The sequence below is a fragment of the Lygodium microphyllum genome, chromosome 23 (assembly GCF_053477565.2).
Source record: "Lygodium microphyllum isolate KBCC chromosome 23, Lygodium_microphyllum_v1.1.10, whole genome shotgun sequence".
Taxonomy (NCBI): Eukaryota; Viridiplantae; Streptophyta; class Polypodiopsida; order Schizaeales; family Lygodiaceae; genus Lygodium; species Lygodium microphyllum.
This window is the reverse complement of record NC_141157.1, coordinates 8,982,091-9,009,627: the sequence shown is the minus strand read 5'-3', so window position 1 is coordinate 9,009,627 and position 27,537 is coordinate 8,982,091. Positions and strand designations below refer to the sequence as shown.

Sequence of the window (27,537 nt, the reverse complement as noted above, 5' to 3'; positions counted from 1 at the left end):
GAGATGGTCAACTTAGGTCTGTATGTGGGGTAAGTGGCGGGTAGTTTGTTATTTCAATCACTCTTGGCGGACTGCTAGGTCAAATTTTTTGAGTACAAACAACTTTATGGTCTCATCTTCTAGTTTGGATTCCAATTTGGGTTACAGGATGGCTAGCTAGGGCCTAATAGGTCTTAAAGTGGCAAAAAATGGTCAAAATCGGAGTTTTGGACAAGTCGTCTAAGTCCTAGATTCGACCGTTAAGTGGGCACCTAAAGGGAAGTGGTTGTTTGAGTGGTCACTCAAACTTGAACAAGGGATGCCCATCTAAGCATTCAAGTCAGTAGTTCGAGGCCTGAGGTTGATTGTTCGAGGCTAAGTAATTGGTCCAAGTCTGAGTGGACTCTTGTCTGTGTTGTACATCCTAGTGAATTTAAGTGGCTTGAACATTTGAACCCGATGGAAATTTGACCGTCTGAGGCCCTTGTGGTCACCATTCGAGTGACGCAAGAAAACATGCCGAATGGCATGAAATGGACAAAATCAATCAAATGCACTGCCTATTAATGCACCCAGAATGCTAGCCTCATTCAATGAATATCAGGGAAGACTCAAAACATACTTGGAGCACTTGAATGTGACAATGCCAAGTATTGCTACTGTTGCTGCCTCTGGACCTGCAGCTCTCTATCTTTATCTCAATAACTCTCTCTCAATCTCACAGTATGCAAATGAGCTCTCTCTTTCGCCTTTTCACCTTTTGTGTTCTCTCTTTCTCCCTTACACTGTATTTTCCTTCCCAGATATCAAAAATCTTTTTCCTATCTTTCTCTATTCCCCTATTCCTAGTTATACATAGACTTATGTTTTCCTTATTTCCCAAACCTTAGTGTCTCAAATTTGATCAAAATACACTTTTTCTACCTATAATCAATATACATAAAGCTTTCTAAACCTAAACTAATCCACAAGAGAGATCGAACAGCCTCCGACTCTCTCGCTTCCTACCTAAAACCAAGTATCATTTCAGAGATGACTCCTACTTCGTCACTAGATTTGGAGTGTGCAAGTACTCAAGCTTGAATTAGTTGATCCCAGCAATGCAACCAAAATGTCATTGCTCTTACGAGCAAACCACCAATACCCGCGGATCACTTATTGCTTCAAGCATTTCAAATCACGAGCTATGGCTACCTCTCACATAGCCATGCACACTCCTCCATATACAAATGTAGTGAACTAACCTTTGAATCTAATTAAGTGCCTCCTCTCATGAATCTGCCAATAGCTCCACAATCCAAGATCCACTCTCAAGCAAGCTCCATCGCCAAGCTCTAAGCTTCGACCTTCATAGCCATGCACACAAGAAAGGAGAAGAGAAGAAGATGAAGATGAAGAGAGGAGAAGAAGAGCTTCTCCACAACCCCTCGTGCTCTCTCACACTCCCTCTCTCATGCATAAGAAGAAAGCAAGAGGAAGAAGCAATAAGAGAATGAGTTTGGCCACACACCAAGAATGAGCTTCTTCATTCACTTTTTGACTTTTGTACATGCCCTGTCCCCTGCTTGGGCAGCCATCCCCTTTTTGGTCTCGGTCTTTGTCCATTCCACTATTCTCTTTCCTTCTCCTTTCTATTAGCATTGGCCTTAGCTTGTGCCTATCATTCTTTACAACTTGCACGAGAGAGAGCTTGGTGCTCTTTTACAAAATGAATTACAATGCACTTGGTGCTTTTCTTGTTAAAATATTAAGGTGTGTTTATTCTTGTGTGCTTCCTTCTACATTTTAGAATTTTTCTTTCACTTCGTGACCACATTTTTTTGAGTGCGCCTTTGTTTTTCATCTTCCTCTTGCCTTGGGACTGTCTTCACTGTCAATTTTTTTTGAATTTTTCCATCTTGGTCTTTCGAGCGTTAACACTTCGAAGGAGGTGGTCAAATTCCCTTTTTAGACTTGCCCATGTGAGATTTGGATTGCAATAGTGATCGAGGAGGCCTTAATGAAGATTAATTTAAATTTCTCCCATGAGCAAGTAGAGACTTCATATCATTGGTAGTCCTCTCACTGAGGAGACCTAGTTAAGTCATTCATAACTATGTGCAAACAGGGTGGTGTTATCCAACCTTCAAATATGTACAACTATGTCATTAGTCGTATCCCTAGCCATGCAATATCTAGTTTTAAATGGGATTGCTTTTGATAGGAAGATTGTAGGCCTAGGGGTAAACTTAGCTTCATTCGGCTAGTTTGATTGAGAGATATAATTGCTTGATTCTTGTTCATGGTTGGAGATGGGATGAGGGCATTTTAAGAGTTAGATGGATTTCTTATAATGACTTGTTTGTGTTGGTCTTGAGAATTAGGGTGGGACATGATGCTAGCAACTGTTGGCTTTGCCTCATAATCAAGACCAACTAGTGTGATGATCGGGCAGTTTGATCTTGACGACTTAGTGGTCTATGGATCATTGCAGTTTTTTCGATAAAGTTTAGAGTATGAACTCTTCATGGGGTTAATTCGTGAGGGGTGTGGTTATTTTCTCTTGTAGACTTGTTGAGGCATAGCCCATAATACTAGCAATTGTGGTGCCTATTTTCTTGCTACAAATATCAAGTCCTTTTGACTTTACTAGTTGGAATATACTGGAAGCATTATGTGAGAATTTTGGGAACCATATCCATTTGTTAACAACGTAGTAACCCTCCGCCTTGAGTAGGGCTTTAGGAACCCATCTAGCTAGGTTGTGGTTGTGATATTCACACCATTACCTTACTTGGATGGGTCATTGATTTTTGTGAGCAGTCAGAACGTGGGTGGACTTGTCCCTTTTTATGTGGCATCTTTGGGATTCACTTTGGTGGTTTATATTTAATCTAGGTGTACAATTGACTCGCCTATTATGGGTTGCTTGGGGTTTGAGGCAAGTAGATCCATAACCTAAAAGAAGTGGTAATAAAAAATCCAGATGCCAAAAAGCTACTGGATCATTGTTGGCTAAACATCTACATGCAAAAATTCAAAGGAGAGGCAAATTATGAAAAACGCACAGAATTCCTCATGGCATATGATCCTAACAGACACAATAGGTAAGTCATCACACTGAGTGAATGACAATGGGCAAACATAGATGGAGATCCTTGTCATTTTAGAAGGGGTCCAAAGAGCCCTAGGCCTAGTAGATAAAAAGAACAAGAGACCAAAAATAGATGTATATGCAATTCTTGGGATGGACAAATAGAAAGTGTTTACCAACTATCAGTGGATATTCTAGATCATGTGGTGAGAATTGAAGCTAAGTTAATACATGCTCTACTCTCCAACAATATGTACAATTCTATGATGATTGCAATCCAAGTGACGATGTTGAAAAGCATGGCTCCACATACAATTGATAATAAAAACCTCACTATGTTTCCTATAAAATCTATCCATGATGCACCAAATGCACTTGGATGTGCACACAAGACTCTCAAATATTAGGACTAATATTGGTAATAAGTAGAGAATTAGAGAGGAAAAAAGTGGCAACCAAACCCACATTTGTAAAGTTTGGAGATGTGTTAATAACAATCATATAGGAGGTCATCAAGGGACCATAAGTAGGACAGAAACAAACATCTTAGGAACCCCTAAGCATGGCAATGCAAGAGGTGTTATCTATAGATGCAGGAACATTAGAGCATGAACCCTCAAGAGAGCTACAAGAATAGAACCTTAGAAAACTATAGTCGATAATGGAGGAAACTGCCAAAAGGCTTGCAACGACAAGAGAAGGCTCTAGACTAGGCAAGCACCTAGTAGGATAGTAGATGTTGAAGTCTCCATGAGAATTTTGACTAGACAACAAGAAGAAAATCAACAACAGCTCACAAAAGCTACTCTTTAGGCTCAAGACTAGGCAAGCACCCAATAGGATAATAGAGACCGAAGTCTCCATGACAAGCTTGACTAGAGAACAAGAAGAAAATCAACTAGAGCTCACAATTGCTACTCTTTAGGCTCAAGACTAGGCGAGCACCCAATAGGATAGTAGAGACCGAAGTCTCCATGACAAGCTTGACTAGAGATCAAGAAGAAAATCAACTAGAGTTCACAACAACTACTCGTTAGGCTCATGTATTGGAGGGACTTCTTGAGCTAAGAAGCAAGAGATTCCAAGACCCATAACATATGATAAGAAAAAGCTCAAGACTAGGCAAGCACCCAATAGGATAGCAGAGACTGACTAAAGTCTCCATGACAAGAATGACTAGAGAACAAGAAGAAAATCAACTAGAGCCCACAATAGCTACTCTTTAGGCTCAAGTGTTGGAGGGACTGCTAGAGCTAAGAAGCAAGAGATTCCAAGACCCATAGCAAATGACCCTAAAGACTCGATAGGAACAACTAAGAATGCAACCAAAAGAGCCAAAATCAACCACACCCAAAAAGGAAGAAGAGGGAAAGTTTATCATTAAAGTCTCAACCAAATGAGGTAAGGGCATGGCCAAAGAAGAGAAAGAATTAGAAAGAACCAAAGAAGAATCTAGGGAGGAAGAAGAGGAATGAATACTAAAGTAGGAGGAGGAGGAGGAGCAACTCAAAAAACAAGAAGAGGAGGACATAGCCCTTGCCATTAAGAGGTCAATGGATCAACCCTTTGAGAGTGGAAGAACTAGTATTAATGACCGTCAACTTGAGAAGCCTGTTATAAGCAGGCAACATCAATGTTGTAGGACCTTTAATAAGGCTGCCAATCATAGGCAAAGGCAAGGCCACCCTTACAACGTTCCATCAATTGTGGCAACTACATCTTTCAACTTAGTCTCCACAATAGAATGCCTAGCTAGAAGCACACTAGAGAGCATGGATTACGAGCTTGCCACATAAGTCGTTGTATTATCTCAAGTGAGATTAGAAGACTATAGCCACAAGCACTAAAAGATCATTAGTTTGCAGATATAGGGCCTCATGAAAAATCACTAAAGATGTTGGGAGTTGAAGGATCCTCAACTTCCCTGCCTATAACTACACTAAGTCTGATGCAAGGCTTTTGAAAAGCTATTTGAAAGAGAAAAGAAAGCTCATGTAGCATATCAACAGTAGAAGACAAGAGAAATCTTTAGTCTGAAAAGAGAAAAAGAGAATTATCCATGCTAAAAGAGAGTAATGTCAAAGGGAAAATATATGAAGTGTTGTGAGAATGGTGAAAAGTTGAAAGAGAAAATCATGTGCAACTTGAAAATCAGTATACCTAAGCAATGAAGGACAAAGTAAAGGTAGAAAGAGAGCTAGAGGAGATGAAGCAACTGCAAGGGTGATCGGTGAAGGAGTTAGAGGAAGCAAAGCAAGCAAGAGAGGAGGCACAATATAAAACTAGACAGCTTGTGGAGTTGGAGAATGAAATTTAAAAAACCATGCACAATTACACTCAACTCCAAAAAGAACTAGACTATGAAATACAAAGGAAAACCACTCTTGAAGTTTTCATGAATTAGCCAAGCTTGGAGGGAATAACAAACCGCTCTCAAAATTTTCATAAAGTGATAGAACAAAGGGCTAGAGTGGGCAAAGGAGAAGATGAATCAATGAGAGGAAAAAAATATCAATGCCTTGTAAAACCTAGCCACCCGCTTAGATCAAACTGAGTGTGAAAAGAACTTGGCAATTTAGAAGGCTAGAGCAATAGAGGAAGTGATGCTATCTTAGCAACAAAGTTTCACCAACACACTTCCTAAATTATGGGAGCCATTTGAGGATGACATGGTGGACACGAAGACACTACAAGTCACCAGGTAATCACTCAAGCATAGTTTGAAAATAGGAGTTTCCTAGTTGGAATATTAGTTGACAAAGGAAGAGTAGGTGCTATGACTCAAGGAGACTAGACTCTCAATAGAAGATCCAAGGCTGATTGGGGTGGTAGCCAATAAAGAACCCACTCTAATTGTGGAAGAAACACCACCATCACCCCTTTCACTTGAGTTAGATTGGAAATAAGAAGAACCTAAGGAATGGCTATCCCCCACAACCAAAACCCCCATAAAAACTAAAAAGGCACCCACTACTTCGAAAGGAGTTGCAAAAGCCATGCAAAGAACAAGGGAAAGGGTGGAGAGAAGTAGAAGAAGGCTCAAAACCGCCATGCAAAGAACAAGGGAAAGGGTGGAGAGAAGTAGAAGAAGGCTCAAAACCACATCCAACCAATACCAAATGCACCCTTTCCATAGAGAGGGGAGTACATCTCAGTCAGTTTTGTTGGGATAGGGAACTCAACACGTGGGAGTAATGGGGAGCTCCAGAATTTCCCATGCAATTCTTCTTCAACTTTCCTCGCCAACTTAAAAAGTTGTTGCCACTCATCTTATGCAAAAAGTAATTCAAGTGTTCTCAAATTTAAGAAAGAAATGGTTGGAGTGAAAGACTCAAGATCTTGGACTATGGCAACGAGAACTAATTGACCATTGGCAAGACAAAGTATTTGAGGTTTTGAAGAGTGTAAAGGGCTATGAATTCCAACTAGCATAGAGAAGGATATCTAGCATGACAATATGGAAGCATGGGTAGCCTTCTCATAGCACAATCTTTTAAATGAGGGAATCTCAACTACATGCCTTATCCTAGGGGACATGGAATTGACTACAACTATGCAAATCATGGAAGGTGTGATTTTCCGCTGATTTCAAATTTCAACATAGATAAGTTATGGGACAACCTTAAGTTCCATGTGAGGGACTTGATTTAACACTGTATTAGGGAATTTGGAAATTCTCATATACTTTGGGAATTCCCAATATAGTTGATATTTGGCCACATGATCAAATCTTGGCCCCTTACTTGAAAGTGGAGTCTACCCTAATTACTATATAGGTTGTCTTTCCAAGTCCCACTTTGAAGCATGGGTTGAGATTTAGCCACATGGCCAAATCTTTACCCCCTTATTTGAATGTGGGACTTGGGGGATTCCCAAATTCTCTAATATGGTGTTATTTCCTCTTTCAAATGGTTTGTAGAGGACTTCCCAGCTTGTCTAAGCCTTGCTTTCATCACCATTTGTAACTACTTAAGGTTACTTCTTCAACTATTCAATCAAAAGAAGGTAGTATAAGAAAGGGGCTACATCCACTCTTCTTTGATATAAATACAAGAATAGATAGGTATGCCATGGTAAGGTTACTTTTTCAAGCTACATTACTACCGGCATATTGCATCAAATTACCAGAGAATAAATGTTAGCCAATTTACTAGTTGCAACTACCCCTTCCTCCCATCAACACCCTTGGCTACAAGGTTGGCACTAAAAACCTACATGAAGAGCAAACTATGCTTGGAAAGATCACTATGCGGCCATTTTCCTAACCAACACCAAGGAGTCAAAAAGAGCCACAATAAAGGTGTCATCCTTTATGTATATTTTTTTAAAATAAGAAAAAAAAGTCCCACACATAATCACAATACCTAGGGGTCTCCAACCCTCTAGCCTTTCCCCACCTCACAAATGCATGCACCTCAAGGATAGGACATCTCAAGAGCATTAGTAGACTTGTCACCCTAAGCTTTATACCACACCTCCCATAGCACCATTTGGGTATGCTTGTGTATAATAACAATCCAATCTTGCTTGTAGTTTGATCCATCTCCCAGTTACACTCCCATGTGCACAACAATTCACAACACAAAAGATAAAGACACTTCCTTAGAAAGTGCACAAATTCTTCTATAGTGAGAACTCAACTTGAAGATCAGCTTGACTAAACCAACAAAATTGATGGGACATGTCACCCTCCTCTCTCTCCTTTACCTCAATGGTAAGCCAACCCTTGAAGAATCAAGATCATCCTACTCTCTCTCCTTTACCTCAACAGCAGCCAATCCCTAAAGAGTCAAGCATGAGTTAATCCCATCCACACCAACAATGACCTAAAATTGCAATGTTGCTAGTGGTTACCCTTTGCATAGCCAACATCGACTACACATTGATATCCACAAGACTACAAAGTGCCATGGGACTGGCATATGTCTTCTTTTTTTTGGGAAGGGGGCAAATAATGTTAACCCCTTCTAGGAAGGCATTAAAATATTGAAGAAGAAGAGAAGCAAAAATTAGAGTGACTATCTAGTACATGTAATTATTGGACAATAAAATTATTTTCAAATTACTTTATAAAAGAGAGCCAAGCTTGCTTCTATGTAAATTGTAAAACCCAATTGATGCATGAGTGCAAGATATCTTGGCCTAACAAGTTGAAAAATAATTGTAAAAGACAAAATAGTGCATGCAAGGTAAGAGAAGACCAATCTAGACCAATGCAATGGGAGGTTGCCCAAGAAAATTAAGGCCATGTATAAAAATTAAAAATGAATGGATAAACTCATTTTTATGGTGTGCAAACTCGAGAGCCTGCTTCTTCTTCTTTTTTCTACTCTATCTACTTGTGCTCCATTTTGAGAGTGAGGGAAAATGAGAGTGAGAGTGAGAGAGAAAGTGATATACAATTGAATAATGATCTATGACCCTCTCTTGGTCATGGAGCCACCTTCCAAATGTTATGTTTGATAAGAAGAGGCATCATGACCACTATAGTATCCCTTTACAATGAACTACTATTAGTATTACTCCAATCTTCAAATCTAGTATTCACTTGCTACTTTCTTTACTTGAATTAAAAAAGAGTTTCTATTTTCCTCTTTCCAAATAAGGAAAAAATTCCCAAGCTATAAACCCATCATATAGAAGGCTATAGAAGTATACAGAGTAGAGAAGCATTAGTCAATACAAAGAACATTACAATAAATTCATAGTGCTCGTACCTTATATTGAAGGTGGTCTTTAGGATATCTTATTCCTTAATCTTAATTTGATAGTATCTTAGTTTTCAATCAATCTTAGAAAAGATCTTTGCTCGTTGAAGTCTAGTAAGCAATTCATCATTCTTGGGAATTAGGTACTTGTACTTCATTTGGTCAAATGATTTAGCCCATGGTAGTCGATGCAAAGATGAAGGGTTTCGTCCTTCTTTTGTGATAGGATTGGGGCTTTCCATTGTGAGTCTCTCAGCCAAACATACCGTTGATCTAATAACTGCTTTGGTTGTTCTTTCAAATCAATAACCTCAAGGATTGACATCTAATAAGGCCTTTTTGCTATTGGACCTACTCCTTGCAAAAGTTTAGGTTGGTTACACACCAGATATGATGGATGTCCCACGACCTCTGGCCATAGTGTGCATATGCAATTTTTGAAATTGGGCATGAATATGATCACAAAACCTTTACACACCAAAATGACACATTTTCTAAAAAAGTAAAAAATAATATGCTTATAATTTTGTTGATTTGTTGTGCAAATGCAAAAATCATACCCTTTTTTGTCACTTTACAAATAGGGTGGGGGAGACTCCCCCGTCCAAAAGTGGGTGGGAATTTCACACGTTTAGCAAGTAAACAATAGGTTATATCCTCTCCGGTGTGTATAGACTCAGAATGCCCAATCTCTAAATAAGCACTTTGATTGGTTAATACTTACAAAGTGGGCATCCATCATTTGGTGTGTAACCAATCTTAATCTTATGAGCAGCTTCTCTGTTGGATGGAAGTTCAGTTAGCTCTTGAGGGAGCACCTGCAAACTCTTTCATCCAAAAGTATTCCTCTTCTGACTCTTTGTGTGATGCATTGAGTAGGTTCACCCTGTAAAGTCACATGATTTCTATTCAAGTTTCAGAATGAGACTTGGTCTTTCTCACAATGGATATGGGCATCACTAGAAATTAACCAATCTATTCTTGATATTCACTCATAGATTCCCAAGTTCATAACATGGAACCTTGTGCTAATGGACTCATTATCTAGATTGAATTCCACTTCCCCAATCTATTGTGAGGATATAACTTCCTTTCCATTAGCTAGTTCCACTTAGAGCTTGGATGCTGATGCAATCTCTAAGTCTAATTTCTTTGCACACTTTGGGGAAATAAAGGAATGAGTGCTTCCACAATTTATCAAAATCTTGAAGGATTTATCTTGATGGCTTGTAGGCATTTGAATCACTAAGGATTGGTGATTCGATCCCTTCTTGTTGAGAGCAACATGGATCATTCCTCTTTCCATTTTAGTTTCCAAGGTGAGCTCTTCCTCTTCTTCCCCTAACTCTATAGGTAGCTTTGGTAGTCTTTCCTTTCCCTTTAGAAGTATTGCTCCTTCATTTTCCCACAAAACTATCCTTGACGAGGAGGTTGGTTCAACTTGGGGCACTGTCTTTTGAAGTGTCCAAGTTTATTACATGGGGCAATGCCTTTTGAAGTGTCCAAGTTTATTACAATGGTAACATCTTTAGGTGTCATTACATCGATTGGCTGGGACAAAGTTTTTCGCTTCATTAATCTTAGCATTCTTTCTTTCCTGAGCTTGTTGTTGGACTTGGGTCTTTTGATGAAAGTGGAGAACCTTGTCCCTAATATCTTCTACATGGAGATTTGGATTGAATATCTTAGTAAAGGTTTTGCTCAATATAAGGCATTTTGAATCTTCCAAGTCCACATAGCCTCCAATTGGGTGTCCAATGAAAGGTTTACCCATTGGTAAAACTTGGCTACTTATTGGATGGTATCCATGGATGGGCATACTTTTAAAGTTTAACAAATGAGGAGTAGTAACCTTGCAACCTCATTCCGAGCTTGTGAAGGGCAAATAACTCATGTGGTAAGATGATGGGAGTTGTACACAACTTCCTTCATTTGTTCCCAAGTGGTGGCCAATTCCAAGATTCCATGGGCATGGTACCACTGTTTCCACCATAGCGGTACTTCTCCTATCAAATTTCACTTGGCTATTATGGTTTGATTTGGAACACTAGTCCCAAGTGTGAGGAAGCAATCTTCTATGTTTAAGTCTACAACTTGGGGTCTATTTTGACATCTCTACTCTAATCATCAAATTCAAGTGGCTTAACTTGTTTAAGGAGGAAAATCTTTTGTTGTGTTTTGGTGATAGGACTAACAGTAGGTGTGATGGTCTAAATTATAGCATAAAAAACTAGTCTCATACCAATTATTAAGATTTCATATAAATATTTCCACATTCAAATGCAAAGCTTGAAGAGACATTAAATTTTTGCACAAGTGGAAGAAAAAGAGACATCTTTTATCCATGAAAATTAGCTATATCAATGGTTTTATAAACTGGAGAATCAGCATAAATATCTAGGGTTTTGTACCAAGAAGGAAGGTTTGGGTAATCTTCTTTACAATAATTATGGTTCCAAGAGTAGCCAAAAATAGTGACTTGCTCGACCAAAATAACTTGAATCGCTTGCTCGTAGATGTAGCAATTCTATCAAATCCATTGTCCACCTATGTGGAGAGTAGGGTTTAATCTAGATTCTTCAAAAATAAATCATTTAACAGCTTTGAGATTTTCCACCCATTGGATTTGGTAAAGTTTGTTCAAATATAAGTGAGGCAATCGGTATTGATGGTATATGCCATTGTGTGTCTAATACCTCTCATGATATATTGGAGATGGATCATAAATTTGAATTAAGGTAAATATGAATTGATCTCTCCACTTAAATTCACAAGGGTGCATGGCTAAAGTGAACGTAGCTTAAAATACTAGGAAGTACTACCAAGCCTTATCACTCTTGAAAATTTCATAATTCCTTAGTTGCAAAAATACTTCGAAGGAAGTTGTCAACTTAACCATAATATTTTACAAGATTTTACAAATAATCTTCATGAGTGCATAAGTATAATTTGTTTTCACATTGGTACTACGTGTAATGTTTCTATCTAATGAACTCTTGATAGCATGATTTTGATAGTCTATCAAGGGATATATCTAAGTGACTCCATTCTAAGGTCTCCTTACAAAAGTTCTAGCATTGGTTTTGGTTAGATGCTTATGCAAGACATCTTGAACTGACACTAACCAGTGTCTCTCTCATTTAAAGAAAGTGGGAAATGAGGGGGACCTAGGTATGTCCACCCCTCTACCCATAAGATATGTCCCACTCCAGTCCCCTATAATGACACTAAGTCAAGTTCTAAAACGATGCTTTAGAACAGTCAAATGTCCAATTCTTCTTAGATTTTCCTAATCTAATGTTCTTGTGGAAAACCTCTTGGCTAACTGAGACCACTATACTATAGGATGAATTCGTCAGGATTCACCCACCTATTTCCCTTGAAGGAGTTATATTTAATATTCATAGACAACTTCCTTAATTGACCCATTAGACCATGTTCATTCACATAATATTAGCATAGACACAAATACAAGTGGAAAACAATCTTTAATAAAATAATAAATCTTTATTCTAAAGAGAAATGTATATAATCAATGTTTTATTTCATCAATCCTCAATCCATACATTGGACTTCTCTTGAAGGCAAGCCAACAATCCATCCTCAACTATATTAACAATGCCTTCCAAGAGACCTTTCTTAGGGATTAGACTACTCCTAATATACCCAATAACTTGCTACCAAAGTCCCCTTAGCTCCTTGGAGACTCTTAGTTAACAACAAGGCCCTATGGAGAGATTTGTTATGTCCGGTACTAATGCATATGAAGCTCCTTATTAAAAAATCTTGGTGTTTGGACCTAGGGGAGGCCAAGCACGCTCCTCAAAGTCAACTTGAGCTTGAGTCGATATGCGTGGAATCTCATTTGTTCGTGCAATCTCTTATCAGATTCAATGCCCCTACCCCTTCTCTTGGGAGCCATCATGGACATGGGAACTATCCCACATGTGATCCTTGGTTAGCTTCTTCTTTGGTTATTGTAGTGCCCTCTAGCTCATATGTCCTTTGAGGTAAAGCTTGCCGAAGCAAAAAAGGATATCTTGGCTTGGACGAACGGGTGCCTAGGAAAAGCCTGATGGAATGATTAAGAAAGAGGTTAATACGATACTTCTAGGTTTGGGAAATGAAATTTGGCCTGATGTATCCTTAGGTAGGATGAGGATAGAGGGTAAAGGGGATGGGGATAGTCGTGATTCAAATGAAGATGATAGTGAGCATAAATAGGGATAAGAGGAGAGTTGGTAGTAATGAGGTAAGGAGTCAATAAGACAATTGTGGAGTTGATGGATGGAGTATGGAGAGAATGATCCATAAACATCTACCCTCCTCACGATTCTCAAACACATCACAATGCCAAACTTAGTGAGGTCACAATGTCTAACTTAGTGAGATATGGTTGCTATTTGGCTAGTTGTATATAATTAGTGAATCCTTCTTAAATGGCTAGTCATATATGATGGCTGAATCCTTCTTAAATGTTGCTCCTTCCCATTGCCTATGTTCATCATCCATGTTATCTAGGTTGGTAGTAGATGTGAAATATTGAGGGGCACATGGCTTTTAGATGCCACTAAAATAGACTTGACAATAGGACAAACAAAATGACAAGCTTATAGCACATATATTTTCTAAATTACAATAATTTAATGTGAGATAATGGTAAAAAATGGCCCTTTTTAAAAGGGGAAGAGCCATTTTAAAATATGCATCCTCACTTTTCAAATGATAAATAGAGCCCAAGTAACATGGATAGTACATGCAAAAAGTAAAAGTAAGGAAGGAAGAAGTGGAACTAAAGTAAAGTTGGATAGATACAAAGTTGTGGTTAGTAGATGAAAACATTCACAACTCATCCATGTCAAATCTTTTTCAATTAGGAAAGTGATCAGCTCCTAATCTAAAGGGCCCTCTTGATGTCCATGTTCTCCATAATGATAGTCCAACCCTTTGCATGTTTTCCTAAATTCAAAGGGGGTTTAGAGCCCTAAAGAGATACAAAATATTCTTTTCTTTTAGAAGAATACAGTATTGCAATGAGATTGAGATGCATGTGCATTAAATAATTTCTCACAATCTAGACTAAAATACCCTACATAGAGCATCGTACGACTATATTATTTTCATTGTAGGTTCGGAAAGAATCGAACCTGGAGGGCTTCTTGAACCTACCCCCTTTTCGGAACCTCCATTTTTCAATCAAAACCAGAGCTTCTCCCCTCTTTCTCATGTGTAATCTCTCCTTTTCTCTCCTCGCTCCCTTTTTTCATTAAAAGCGTCCCTCCCCTTTGTCTCACTTATAATCTCTCTCTTTCTTTTCCCCTCCCCTTTTTAATTAAATTCATTCCCTCTCCCCTCTCTCTCTCATGTGTAAGGCCTAGGTTCTCTCTCTCTCTCTCTCACACACACACACACACACACACACACACACACACACACACACACACATATTTTTAAAATTTAAATTTTTCGAACACAATTTTTCACACACTTTGAGATAGAAGAAGAGAGAGAGAAGAAAAAGAAGAAGGATAAAAAGAAGAAGATGGAGAGAGGAGGGGGAGAAAAGAGGAACTAGAATAGTCTTTTTTAAATTAAACATTTTTCTTCTTCCCCTCCTCTCCTAGGTTCTCTCTCTCTCTCTCTCTCTTAGAGTTAGATTAATTATTTTAATTAAATATTTTAAAAGTTTTTTTAATTTAAAGTTTTTTGACATAGTTTTTCACACACTTTGAGAAGAAGAAGAAGAAGAAGAAGAAGAAAGAGAAAAAGACAGAGAGACGAGGAAAGAGAAAAGAGAATAGTAGTTTTTGACAGAGAGAGAGAGAGAGAGAGAGAGAGAGAGAGAGAGAGAGAGAGGAAATATAGAATTTGAAAGAGAGAGTAAAGAGGGGGAGAGAAAGGGAAAGAGAGAAAATAAAAATATATAGAGAGAAAAACTTGAAAGAGAAAGAGAGAGGAAAAGAATAATAAGGAGAGAGAGAGATATATGTAAGAGCCAAAAAAAGGAAGAGGAGAGGGAGGGGGAGAGAGGGGGACAGACAGAAAGAGAATTATAGAGAGAGACAATACAAAATTTAAGAGAGAGGAAAATAAAAAAGGAAAAGAGAGGAGAGAGGGAGGGAGAAGAAAAGGGGGGGAGAGACAGAGAGAAGAAAAAGAGAGAGGAAAGAAAAAGAAGAGAGAGAATTTGAACACAAAGAAGAAGAGAGACAATTATGGAGAGAGGAAAGATAAAATTTAAAAGAAAGAGAAAAGAAAAAAATTAAAGAAAGAAGAAAAAAAGGAAAAAAGAGGAGAGAGACAGAAGAAGAAGAAAGAGGATAGGAAAATGATAAAAAGAAGAATTAAAAAATATTTAATTAAAAATCTAAATTAAAAAGTTTAATCTAAGAGAGAGAGAGAGAGAAAAAAAACCTAGGCCCTACACATGAGAGAGAGGGAGGGGAGGGGGGAAGAATTTAATTAAAAAGGGGATGGGGAAAATAAAGAGAGATTATAAGTAAGAGAGAGGGGAGGGAGTTTTAATTTAAAAAAGGGAGGTGAGGGGGAGAGGCTTTAATTAAAAAAGGGAAGGGAAAGAGAAAATGAGATATTACACGTGAGAAAGAGAGGAGGGGAGGGGGTTTTGATTAAAGAAATGAGGTTTGGAAAAGGGGGTAGGTTCGGGAAGCCCTCTAGAGGTTCGGGGCTTTCCGAACCTATAGCTAAAATAATATAGTAGTAAGATTCTTTTAAATTTTATCTTTCTTCTCTCTATAATTCTCTCACTGTGTTCAAATTCTTTCTCTTCTTATTTTCTCTCTCTCAGTTTCTTCTCTCTATCTCTCTCCCTCTCTCTCCTCTCTTTTTCTTTTTTCTTTCCTCTCTCTCTCTTAAATTTTATATTTCCTCTCTCTATAATTCTCTTTCTCTCCGTTCCCCCCCTCTCTCTCTCTCTCTTCCTCTCTTCTTTCTTTTTTACTCTTTGTATATTTCTCTCTCTCTCTCTCTCTCTCTCTCTCTCCTTATTTTAATTAAACAAAAAGTTTACATTAAAAAGTTTAATGAGAGAGAGAGAGAGAGAGAGAGAGAGAGAGAGAGAGAGAGAGAACCTAGGCCCTACGCATGAGAGAGAGGGGGAAGGGGGAGAAGAAAAATGTTTAATTAAAAAATGACTATTATATTTTCTCTTTCTCCCCCTTCTCTCTCCGTCTTTTTCTTTTTCTTCTCTCTCTCTCTCTCTTATTCTAGAGTTTAAAATATTTAATTAAAAATGTAAATTAAAAAGTTTAATCTAAGAGAGAGAGAGAGAGAGAAAAAAAAAACCTAGGCCCTACACATGAGAGAGAGGGAGGGGAGGGGGGAGGAATTTAATTAAAAAAGGGATGGGGAAAAAGAAAGAGAGAGATTATAAGTGAGAGAGGGGAGGGGGTTTTAATTTAAAAAAGGGAGGTGAGGGGGGGAGGCTTTAATGAGAAAAGGGAAGGGGAAAAGAAAATGAGATATTACACGTGAGAAAGAGAGGAGGGAAGGGGGTTTTGATTAAAGAAAGGAAGTTTGGAAAAGGTGGTAGGTTCAGGAAGCCCTCTAGAGGTTCGGGGCTTTCCGAACCTATAGCTAAAATAATACAGTAGGGGGAGGGGGGGAAGAATTTAATTAAAAAGGGGATGGGGAAAATAAATAGAGATTATAAGTAAGAGAGAGGGGAGGGAGTTTTAATTTAAAAAAGGGAGGTGAGGGGGGGAGGCTTTAATTAAAAAAGGGAAGGGGAAGAGAAAATGAGATATTACACGTGAGAAAGAGAGGAGGGGAGTGGGTTTTGATTAAAGAAATGAGGTTTGGAAAAGGGGGTAGGTTCGGGGAGCCCTCTAGAGGTTCGGGGCTTTCCGAACCTATAGCTAAAATAATATAGTAGTAAGATTCTTTTAAATTTTATCTTTCTTCTCTCTATAATTCTCTCACTGTGTTCAAATTCTTTCTCTTCTTATTTTCTCTCTCTCAGTTTCTTCTCTCTATCTCTCTCCCCCTCTCTCCTCTCTTTTTCTTTTTTCTTTCCTCTCTCTTAAATTTTATATTTCCTCTCTCTATAATTCTCTTTCTCTCCGTTTCCCCCCTCTCTCTCTCTCTCTCTTCCTCTCTTCTTTCTTTTTTACTCTTTGTATATTTCTCTCTCTCTCTCTCCTTATTTTAATTAAACAAAAAGTTTACATTAAAAAGTTTAATCAGAGAGAGAGAGAGAGAGAGAACCTAGGCCCTACGCATGAGAGAGAGGGGGAAGGGGGAGAAGAAAAATGTTTAATTAAAAAATGACTATTATATATTCTCTTTCTCCCCCTTCTCTCTCCGTCTTCTTCTTTTTATCCTTCTTCTTTTTCTTCTCTCTCTCTCTCTCTCTTATTCTATCTCCTTCTCAAAGTGTGTGAAAAACTATGTTAAAAAAACTTTAAATTAAAAAAATTTTAAAATATTTAATTAAAAATATAAATTAAAAAGTTTAATCTAAGAGAGAGAGAGAGAGAGAGAGAGAGAGAGAGAAAGAGAAAACATAGGCCCTACACATGAGAGAGAGGGGAGGGGAGGGGGGAGGAATTTAATTAAAAAAGGGATGGGGAAAAAGAAAGAGAGAGATTATAAGTGAGAGAGGGGAGGGGGTTTTAATTTAAAAAAGGGAGGTGAGGGGGGAGGCTTTAATGAAAAAAGGGAAGGGGAAAAGAAAATGAGATATTACACGTGAGAAAGAGAGGAGGGGAGGGGGTTTTGATTAAAGAAAGGAAGTTTGGAAAAGGTGGTAGGTTCAGGAAGCCCTTTGGAGATTCGGGGCTTTCCGAACCTATGGCTAAAATAATACAGTAGTAAGATGTGAGATGAAATGATATTTTAGTGGTTGAATATGTGCATTCAATGTATGCATACTCTAAAAACACTTGACAAGTGCATATACACTATAAAAAGAGAGATCAAATTTCTTGGTGAAATGGTATTTTAATAGTTTGACATGTATATGTAATGTACACATATTCTAAAAACACCCACAAATATATATATACTTAAAAAAAAAACACACACACACACACATGTATGCATGCATGTATGTGTATGTGTGTGTGTGTGTGCGCGCGCATGTGTGCGTGCGCGCACGCGCAAACACATACGCTTATGTATGCACATATACACACATATATAAACATATGAGAGAGAGAGAGAGAGAGAGAGAGAGGAAAAATCATTGAGAAAGAGAGAGCTATGAAATAGAGGAGAGAAAATAAAGGAGAGGAGAAAGAATGGATACAAACTCATAAACCATGCACATATATACATGAATACATACACATGCAAACACATATCCACACACAAACACATACATGCACGCATGCATACAAATGTACATACATATACATACACAAAATGCACACATATGAGGTGAAAAAAGATGGGAGATAGGAGACTCGTGGATAAAAAAATGATAAGGGAAAAATGATGAGAGGGAGAGATAATGTATACACAACATGCATACATATGAAGTGGAAAAAGATAAGAGATAAGGGACTTGGGAAAAAAAAGAAAAGAGACTAGAGAAAATTAATGAGCGGGAGAGAGATGATACACACACTTATGAGAGCACACAAATGGAAACACCCTTATTGAACATATCCACACACACACACATGTATGTGTGTATATGTGTATGTGCATATGTGTGTGTGTGTGTAGAGAGAGAGAGAGAGAGAGAGAGAGAGAGAGAGAGAGAGAGGGAGGAGACCAAAGGGACAACAAAGTTAAAAGAAAGGAGAGAGAAGAGAGAAAAAGAAGAGCCGCTAGAGAAAAATGATGAACTCATGAGAGCAAACAAATGGACATATGCATATAAATCACACATAGTTGGCTTCTTTGCAATTCACTAGATCATGAATCTTTTTACCACATGAAATATGCATTAGCATGCAAAGTCCCCTAACTGTTATTAACATTGGCCCTTGGAACCAAAGTGCAAAGCATTGAAAGAACACCAATGTGCCGGAAGAAGGATCATCATTAGTCGGCTATAATGTAATTTTATTGTTCACATCATAAATGACACCAAGGATGGCTAGCCATGCAACGCCCGTAGGAACTTGGCCTTTCTCGTAATTTACTGTTAGGGGCAGGCAGGTTAGTCTATTCAAGGCAATTGCGAGAAAACAATGGAAATGATTAAAAAGAAGAAACGCAATCCAGATGACCAAGTTTTCTAATATAAAATGGAGAAATAAGAGCCGTTTGGGTGCGCCATCGCCAATGGATCGGTGGCAGATGACATGCCAGAACAAAAGGAACGGGAAAGTCCCGTTGAATTTCTTCTTCATCCATAATGCATAGCCATATATATATATATGTCTCTCTCTATATATATGTCTCTCTCTCTCTCTCTCTGAGAGACTCTTGTCTGTCTGTTCAAGCGTGCTTCGCAGATGTCCTCGTCGTCAAATTCTCCGAGAGTACGCAGTTCTAATTCCCGCAGAGTATGCACAGGAGGAGGGGGAGGAGGCAGTCCCAGCTTGTGCCGAGCTCTCAGAGACATAAGGAGCAAAGTCGCGGCTCATGCCGGCATGTCTCTCACCTTCATGGAATTCGTGGCCACTCCTCCCAGCACGGGTTTGTTGCCCCTTCTTCCCCTTTCGCCCCGCACCTCCTCTCCCCTCCTCCACCGGAGAATGTCCATGGGAGCCTCTATTCGTTCGCCTTCCCCTACTTCGCCTGCCGGGAAAAGCCAAACATTCCTGCGGGCATTATGCAAGCATCAAAGGCAAACATCGGAGAGCAAATTGGAACAGAATGAAGACGACGGAGGAGACCTAGAAGAAGCAAAGCGCGAAGCAAAAGAACTAGAATCTTGTGCTGCCACATGGATGACATTACAGGGCAAGGCTCCAGCAGCTGTGGCTGCCTTCTCGAGGCTAGCCGCATCGCTGCTACTTGCAGTTCTTTTTCTGCTTGCGCTGTTCTTTCAATTAAACAAGACAACAGCAGCCGCTGCGGCTGCAAGCGTGGTTTCCGTCGCATCGCTGTATTTGAAAGGTTTCGTTCCATTGGCGGTGGCGCCTAGACCTTCCCGCCATTCTCACATTAGCACAAACTGCAAGATGAAGAAACAGAAAACAACAAAACAAGTTGCGGACGATATGGTAGCAATTCGTAACGAGCCGTCGCCACCGCAAGCAGGGAGTGGGCGACGCAGACAATTGAGCAAGCACTTCAAGCGTTCTTTCAAGAACTTAACAGTCCAAGTCCCCCGGCGAGTTTTCTCCTTTCAGGACGTCGATCAGTCCCCGATTCGTGACAAAGGCTTCGCATTTGCATCGTCGCCGGCCGCAATCAACAAGTACGCATCGAGCGCGCAAGTATGTGTGGCTTGACTAGTGGGAAAGAAAGATGGATAAATAATCTACTAAATGAATGCTATGGAAAAAATTTTGCAGGAGTACTGCTACTACTACAACACGGAAATGCTGCGGGTCGACTCCTGTAACAAGAAACTGCGCCAGCAACAACAGCAAAGTCACGCAGCCACACATCGCACCACCATCAAACCTGGCGTCTCGTGAGATGTGCAGGATCAGTGAGCAGAAGGCCACGTCGTGGGTCCATTTGGCCATTTTGGTGGCTCTAGGGGGCTTGTTATTCAACAAAGCCGTGGCAACTATTGCTCTGACGTCTTTCTTTCTTCTCGCTTCGCACGTTCTCTCCTCTCGCTAGCGAACGTTTTCAGTCGCGTCACCGGGCTCGCGTGGGACAGGGTAACTCACCCACCTAAAGCTTTGTCAGCGTGAGACTGGACTTGGCCTACTCAAGCTTAGGTCTGACATGACAATAGGCTATATAATAGCGAATTTCGCGGAATTGCCAACTTCTGCAAGTATAAAATGATATTAGAAAGGCAGCCTGCGCTTCGTATGCATTGTAACTATTGTATCCCATAAGTAACAATGTTCTTGGCATCCAATTATTCCAGCGGAGATTTAAACAGCGTTAGTGTTTTATTTACAGATATAGATGTATATCCAAAAGACCGCATACATTGGCTCTTTGTAGGATATGTAAGACAAGGTGTGCCCCTGAGAAGGTCTCGTCTCACTCGTAGATGCTCGTAGATGTACATTGGATACCTAAACTACTTCTTGTGTACTAATAGAACTCTTCACTACTCAATTTTTGTTGTATAGTAGATGGGCAATCTTTGGCCTATGCAATTTTGACACATCAAAGGGAAAAAGTGAATCTTAATACCATTGTCCTGAGAAGGTCTCACTCATAGATGCTCGTAGATGTACATTGGATACTTAAACTACTTCTTGTGTACTAATAGAACTCTTCACTACTCAATTTTTGTCATATAGTAGATGGGCAATATTTGGGCTATAGTGTACTAATAGAACTCTTCACTACTCAATTTTTGTCATATAGTAGATGGGCAATATTTGGGCTATGCAATTTTGACACATCAAAGGGAAAAAGTGAATCTTAATACCATTGTCCTAAGAAGGTCTCACTCATAGATGCTCGTAGATGTACATTGGATACCTAAACTACTTCTTGTGTACTAATAGAACTCTTCACTACTCAATTTTTGTCGTATAGTAGATGGGCAATATTTGGGCTATGCAATTTTGACACATCAAAGGGAAAAAGTGAATCTTAATACCATTGTCCTATGATCGATAGTGGTTGTCTCAAAGTGTGGGATTAAGTTTCAAAGTCCAAGAGCAATGTAGGTTGGACATGATAACAACTAGGTTGTCCAAGCAAGAACATGGGCACATCCATCTAATGCTCTAAGTATCACTTAAAGAAGTCGAAAGGCTTGGGAATGAGCATTCTCGAACTTTGATTGTCACTAGTTGATATTACCTACAAAAAAAGATAATGCCCATCTTTCAACTTGATTTTATTTTTAGGAAATAAGTGACTGGGAAGCTTTAGGACTTGTCAATGTTCATATGGAACATATGGTAAATCTTCCACCTCTTTGAGCTCTCAAGGAAGCATTGTATTTGTTATCTTCACCCAATGAAACACCTAATGAATTCTTAACATGTGGAGGTAGTTTTAGCTCGTACATAATGGTCCTAATTTGTTGTAAAACTCAAAGTGTAATGTGCCTATTAAGAGTTACATGATCTAGATGTGGAGGTAGTTTACAATGTTGTACAACTTAGAATGGAATACATTGCTTAGGAGATAAGTAGATTCCCTGTTTTTAATCATTGTATATGGGCACCAACCAAGATCATCTATTGATGTCATCAATATGGAAGTTGGGCTTGATGCATTGTCAAATTCTTTTGTGATATGTAGGACATGCTAACTTGGGGTGAACCATGCTACCTAGGAGACAACTACAAGCCTTTCTATGTTGATGAGGCTAAGAATCTTTGAGAACTTTGAAGTAAACCAATAGTTTACTTTGCAAGTATCATATTATAGAAGAGAGAATGTATGTCATGTCCTAGGCATGATGAAATTTAACCATCCATTAATTATGCTTACAAGCCTTTCTATGTTGATGAGGCTAAGAATCTTTGAGAACTTTGAAGTAAACCAATAGTTTACTTTGCAAGTATCATAATATAGAAGAGAGAATGTATGTCATGTCCTAGGCCTGATGAAATTTAACCATCCATTAATTATGCTTATGTATGGATATCAACCAAGCACACTTGTTGATATTTATAAGGCACATGAGCTTATGGGAAAAAGCATGAATTTAGTTTTATAGAGGATACTCACCTCGACCTTTTGAGCCAAAAGATTTGGTTTTTACAAATGGTTCTAAAGATTTTTCAAGTACCATTCATTGAAAATTGTTCAAATTTCTCTCTTCTATTGTGGTCTACTGCACCTAGCCTGCTTCATGGCAGCTTTGTTACCTAGGCTGCTTCACGGCAGCTTTGTTACCAACAATCATGTATTTCTCAAGTATTTGACTAACTCTCATGACAAATTGGTTCTAGTTGCCAAAGGAAGGTCAGATTTTCGAGAGCCCAATGCTAGGTGGCTACTCAAGAGCATGGAGTGTTGGTGGAAGATTGAGCCAAGAGGGGGCTTTAAGACTTGGAAAAGGCAGCATTTGAAGAAGGATTGGAGGGTTACTCCTTTCAAAATCAATGCTTTATAGTGAAGGATAGCATCTAACAAGCTTGCCACTAGGGTCTCTCTAAGTTCATGCAAACATTGCCTATGTGTGTTTTCTGCAAGAAGGAGGAAAGAGTTGAACATGTTTTTTGGGATTGTCAAGACACTTAAACCTTGTGGAGGAAAATCAAGAAATCTATGAAAAAGTTACACTTGCATCACATGATAGGGTGGATGTAGATCCTTCTTGGTGACTGTGAAAACTTGAATGAAATCTCTGAAAAGGTTTGGAATGTTGTTAGAGGAATCACTATGATGAGCCTCTAGTGTTTACGGAACATCATTGTTTCTGGTCACCTTAAAACTCTCTATCTCCCTATCTAACCTTTGTCATAATGTCTTTGTTCACGCATATCATATGCTTAACAAGAAGGCTAAAGGTGATGGTGAGGCTCTTAAGCTAAAAAGTTACACTTGCATCACATGATAGGATGGATGTAGATCCTTCTTGGTGACTGTGAAAACTTGAATGAAATCCCTGAAAAGGTTTGGAATGTTGTTAGAGGAATCACTATGATGAGCCTCTAGTGTTTACGGAACATCATTGTTTCTGGTCACCTTAAAACTCTCTATCTCCCTATCTAACCTTTGTCATAATGTCTTTGTTCACGCATATCATATGCTTAACAAGAAGGCTAAAGGTGATGGTGAGGCTCTTAAGCTTGTTTTTAAGCTCTTTAAAGGGCTGGTATAAAGTCTTACCCTTAGTGGTGATGTAAACATTAACCTCCTTTCAAATATAATATTATTTTCACATTTAAAAAAAACAAAGAAATAAAACACACTCCTCCAGACCACTCTAAAACAAGCACCTGGCTCCATGGATCAATTAATTTTGTAATGCGTTTTTCATTCATACCATTATTAAGTTACCGTGGAGTGCCCCATACTTGATTAAGCCATTCTTGAGCTGTCCCTAGGTCTTGAACCCGTTTATCAGGTTTGAAAATTACCAATTGCTCCATTCCGTCTGCACGATGGAGCTTCACACTTCTTTTTCCTCGGTTTGCCAGCGTAATAACGAGGGTTCAGCTCGCCATGTCTCGTCAGACTCTACAGGCTGCAGATTCATGCCCCGCCGCCGCACCTTCCCGATCGCCTGCCAACAGGCCCATCAAGATCTGCCTCGGCTCCTCTCGACAGAGCCCTCCCCTGTAGTGGCCTCCGCACAGGCGTTCGCCCCGGCCACTGTTGCAAACCTCGGGCCCGGCTTTGACTTTCTCGGATGCGCTGTAGATGGCTTGGGAGACAGGGTTGTTGCTGAGATCAGTGAAGCAGTACCCCCGGGTAAAATCGTGATCATGTCGATTTCCGGTGATGAATGTAGACTGAGCTACGAGGCCCTCAAGAACTGTGCAGGAATAGCTGGCATGGCCACAATGCAGCTCATGGGCGTCAAATCTGTGGGAATATCCCTTTCCCTGCACAAGGGCCTTCCTCTTGGTAGTGGGCTTGGCTCAAGCGCAGCCAGTGCTGCCGCATCTGCGGTCGCAGTTAACACACTATTTGGGAGCCCTCTCTCAAAAGAGCAGCTTGTGCTTGCCGGACTGGAGTCAGAAGCGGCTGTGAGCGGCTACCATGCTGACAACGTGGCCCCTTCCCTCATGGGGGGCTTTGTGTTAGTGCAAAGTTATCGCCCATTGACGCTCCTTCCGCTCCAGTTTCCCACACACTCCAACCTCTTTTTTGTCCTTGTCAGCCCTGACTTTGAAGCCCCCACTGCTGAAATGCGTGCGGTCCTTCCCAAGAGCATCACCATGAAGGATCATATCTTCAACTCTAGCCAAGCTTCGGCGCTTGTAGCAGCTGTTTTACAGGGTGATCTACCCCTTCTTGGAAAGACCCTATCCTCGGATTCCATAGTGGAGCCAAAGAGAAGTCCTTTTATTCCTGGCATGGCTGCAGTGAAAGATGCAGCAATAAAAGCTGGTGCTTTTGGGTGCACCATCAGTGGTGCAGGGCCCACAGCTGTGGCAGTTACAGAAACGGAGCAACAGGGGAAGATCATAGCTGAAAAGATGGTGGAAGCATTTAAACATCATGGTAATTTAAGTGCCAAAGGGTATGTGCAGCGATTGGATAGACACGGTGCAAGAGTAATCTGAGGCACACATTGCAAATTGAACTGATAGTTTGTTAGGACAATCCTCTGGAGCTAGAATCTTGGTGGTGTACATTCACCCAGTGATTGGATGTGTTTTACTTTCTTTTGCTGAAGGCTTTTGTAAGTTGCAGACAAATTATTCAAGGTGAACGTCTGCACTTGTGGTTTTGACTGTCTGGGTAAATTACAAGGATGAAAAGGATGTGTGATTCAAGTGATGTGAGAGGCAGTGGGTTTCAACCATAAGACAAATTTGCAGAGTTTATTTTTCCATTTTCAAGTGGGCATATTTAATCTTATGATGGAGTGTACGCTAATGGAAATATGTTGGCTAAAAAAACACGCACTTGTTGATGGTTGTTAATAAATGCTGTGTCTTTGTCTTTTTGCTCAAAACTATTCCACATGATTGACACTTTTGAGAGCATGCATGAGCACCTACCATGCACATTCAGGATTTGCAGCTGCTCTATGGGATTTTGGTTCTAGTATTTATATTTTCTATGCTGTTTTCTGAATTTCTAAAAGCCAATACTTATGGTTGGTTTTTGTTTTCCTGTAATGTGCAATGTGGGTGATTTCAAATACTTATGTAATGCATGCATGACTTGTTCTGAATTGTAAACACAACTGTACACCACTGTGATGAAGACAAGAACCAGTACCACCACTGTGATAAAGATAAGAACCAGTATGATGGAGTTGTGTATATACTTTTCCTCATCTAAAGGATCCACACCCAGATGTAGCATAGTGTTGTGGCACACCTGCCAAGTGGACTAATTTACCCAGTTCTCCAGAGATTGATTTGTGTGTTTCAAGCAATATTTTGATTTATCTGATTATTATACCAGACTGGCCACTTGAGGTATATTAAACCTGGGTTCAAACCATTTAGTCTTGTAGTTCAGCTCTGGATTATTGGTGTATCACTAGGTAGATGTTAAATATTTTTCCCTCTGAACGTTTAACACTAGTCTTAGTTTTGAATCTCATGTCTTAACTATGTGTTCTGATTTGCAGAGTCATGATCTGTGACACTTGGGCAGTGGCTACAGTTGGATCAGTGAGTTGTGTAGCTCCATTTCAGTGAGGCCCCTGCAGAGTTTTGAGCTGTACGTTTCACATTTTCTCAGGCTCCAACATCCTTAGATCAGGCTTGTACTGCTGCATTTTAGTTTCCACCTAGAAGCAGTGAACCCCTTTCCATCCATGTTTTTTTCTTTTCTTCAAGCAGTAGGTTCAGTCTTCAGCATCAGCACTCATGTTGTGTGCATCTTTTCCATCCACAGTTCAACAGATTCACCCATTACCTAGGTGAACATGTGATACCTTCCTCCACTTACTTTTTCATTCCATTTGGGCTACCATCTAATCACACTTGCTCTACCTGGTAAGCTTAAAAAGATGCATTGCATATTAAATCTTCATTAGCCCATTAAAACAGCCCACAAACTCAAAGATTACCAAAGTTTTTGTGTCCCATAAGCAAAACACTCAAACTTTGGGAGAATCCACACGGATAATCAGGAGATTGCTTAGCCACTTGCCTCTATCCCTTGTTTTGCAGGTTACCCCAGTTCTTACCAGCCTCAATTCTTTTTTTGTTTCAGTCATGGTTGTATACTTTGTATTTTCTTTTGCAAATCCTAGTATATCTCTACATGGTATCAGAGGCAGTGCTCTTACTCGAGGCTATCATGGATTGTTTGGTTTGTTCATCACGTGTTGATTCATGATGGCTTAGACTACTCCATCTTTGGATACTCTGATGTTTTTTCAGGCTTTTCTTGCAATGAAGGCTCTGTTGAGGCATTATGTAAGAATTGATTGTGTGCGCTTTCAATACAATATTTCTTCTGTTCTTTTGCGTCTTGCCTTTGCGCTTTCTCTTCTCTTCATGTTCCTCTTTTGTTCCACATTCATAGTTTGCACTTACTGTAGTTGATTAGTACACTTGATTCTAACAGTGAAAGGAAACGTCCCAAGTAAAAACCATGCTCAATCCTATTGGTACTAGCTGAAGATGAATGTCAAAAGCTAGGCTTATTGCTGAATTCTGTGAATGAACTCTGGCACATTGAAAGAAGTAATGTGATGGTGTTTTGAATCATGTGTTTAAAGTACTCTTTTACAGATGAATTAGATATCTTGTGCTTTTGTGTGTGAAGTTTGAACACATTCTTAAATCAATTTGCGCCTTTGTGAGACCCTGAGGTAGGTACAAACAGAGAGATTATTTCGTCAATATTGGGATTCTTACATTGTTATACTAGAGATAGAATTTCAGATAATCCAATAACAGTTAGTTTCTTTCTATTGTTAGGAGTTAAAATCAATGGTTTTTTATAGTAGTCTGGTATAGTGTTAATGTTCAGGGATGAGGCTGCCCAATGATGGTGTCACAGCGAGCAGGATATGCGAAAGCAAACTCCAAATGATCCTTATGATCTCCAATATATACTTGAACTTTTTGAACGATAGTTTTTCAGGGAAATTACAGTCATCTACAGAATTCATCAAAA

General features: G+C 39.4%; 2 protein-coding genes across 4 annotated transcripts; both read left to right on the top strand.

Moving 5' to 3' along the window:
* The first annotated feature begins 19,061 nt into the window (after positions 1-19,061).
* Positions 19,062-21,062, top strand: LOC148015861 (uncharacterized). 2 transcript variants are annotated; one of them, XM_087664726.1, is made up of 2 exons: positions 19,062-20,117; positions 20,196-20,473. In XM_087664726.1, the coding sequence occupies exons 1-2, from the start codon at positions 19,188-19,190 to the stop codon at positions 20,319-20,321; spliced, it is 1,056 nt and encodes a 351-aa protein (XP_087520852.1). In that variant the 5' UTR covers positions 19,062-19,187; the 3' UTR covers positions 20,322-20,473. The 2 variants fall into 2 exon arrangements, with proteins under 2 accessions (XP_087520852.1, XP_087520851.1); XM_087664725.1 differs by having other exon boundaries at positions 19,066-20,098; positions 20,196-21,062.
* A 2,751-nt stretch (positions 21,063-23,813) lies between these two features.
* HSK (homoserine kinase) lies at positions 23,814-27,045 on the top strand. Of its 2 annotated transcripts, XR_015688133.1 has the most exons (2): positions 23,814-25,157; positions 26,036-27,045. XR_015688133.1 is itself a non-coding variant. In XM_087664422.1 (1 exon), the coding sequence occupies exon 1, from the start codon at positions 23,886-23,888 to the stop codon at positions 25,011-25,013; it is 1,128 nt and encodes a 375-aa protein (XP_087520548.1). In that variant the 5' UTR covers positions 23,814-23,885; the 3' UTR covers positions 25,014-25,289. The 2 variants fall into 2 exon arrangements, 1 of the variants encoding a protein (XP_087520548.1); XM_087664422.1 differs by lacking the exon at positions 26,036-27,045 and having other exon boundaries at positions 23,814-25,289.
* The last annotated feature ends 492 nt before the right edge of the window (positions 27,046-27,537 follow it).

Coding starts and splice junctions, on each gene's coding strand:
- HSK (XM_087664422.1), top strand. CDS start 23,886: ATGGAGCTTCACACTTCTTTTTCCTCGGTTTGCCAGCGTAATAACGAG.
- LOC148015861 (XM_087664725.1), top strand. CDS start 19,188: ATGTCCTCGTCGTCAAATTCTCCGAGAGTACGCAGTTCTAATTCCCGC. Junction 20,099..20,195: donor TCGCCGGCCGCAATCAACAA/GTACGCATCGAG, acceptor AAAATTTTGCAG/GAGTACTGCTACTACTACAA.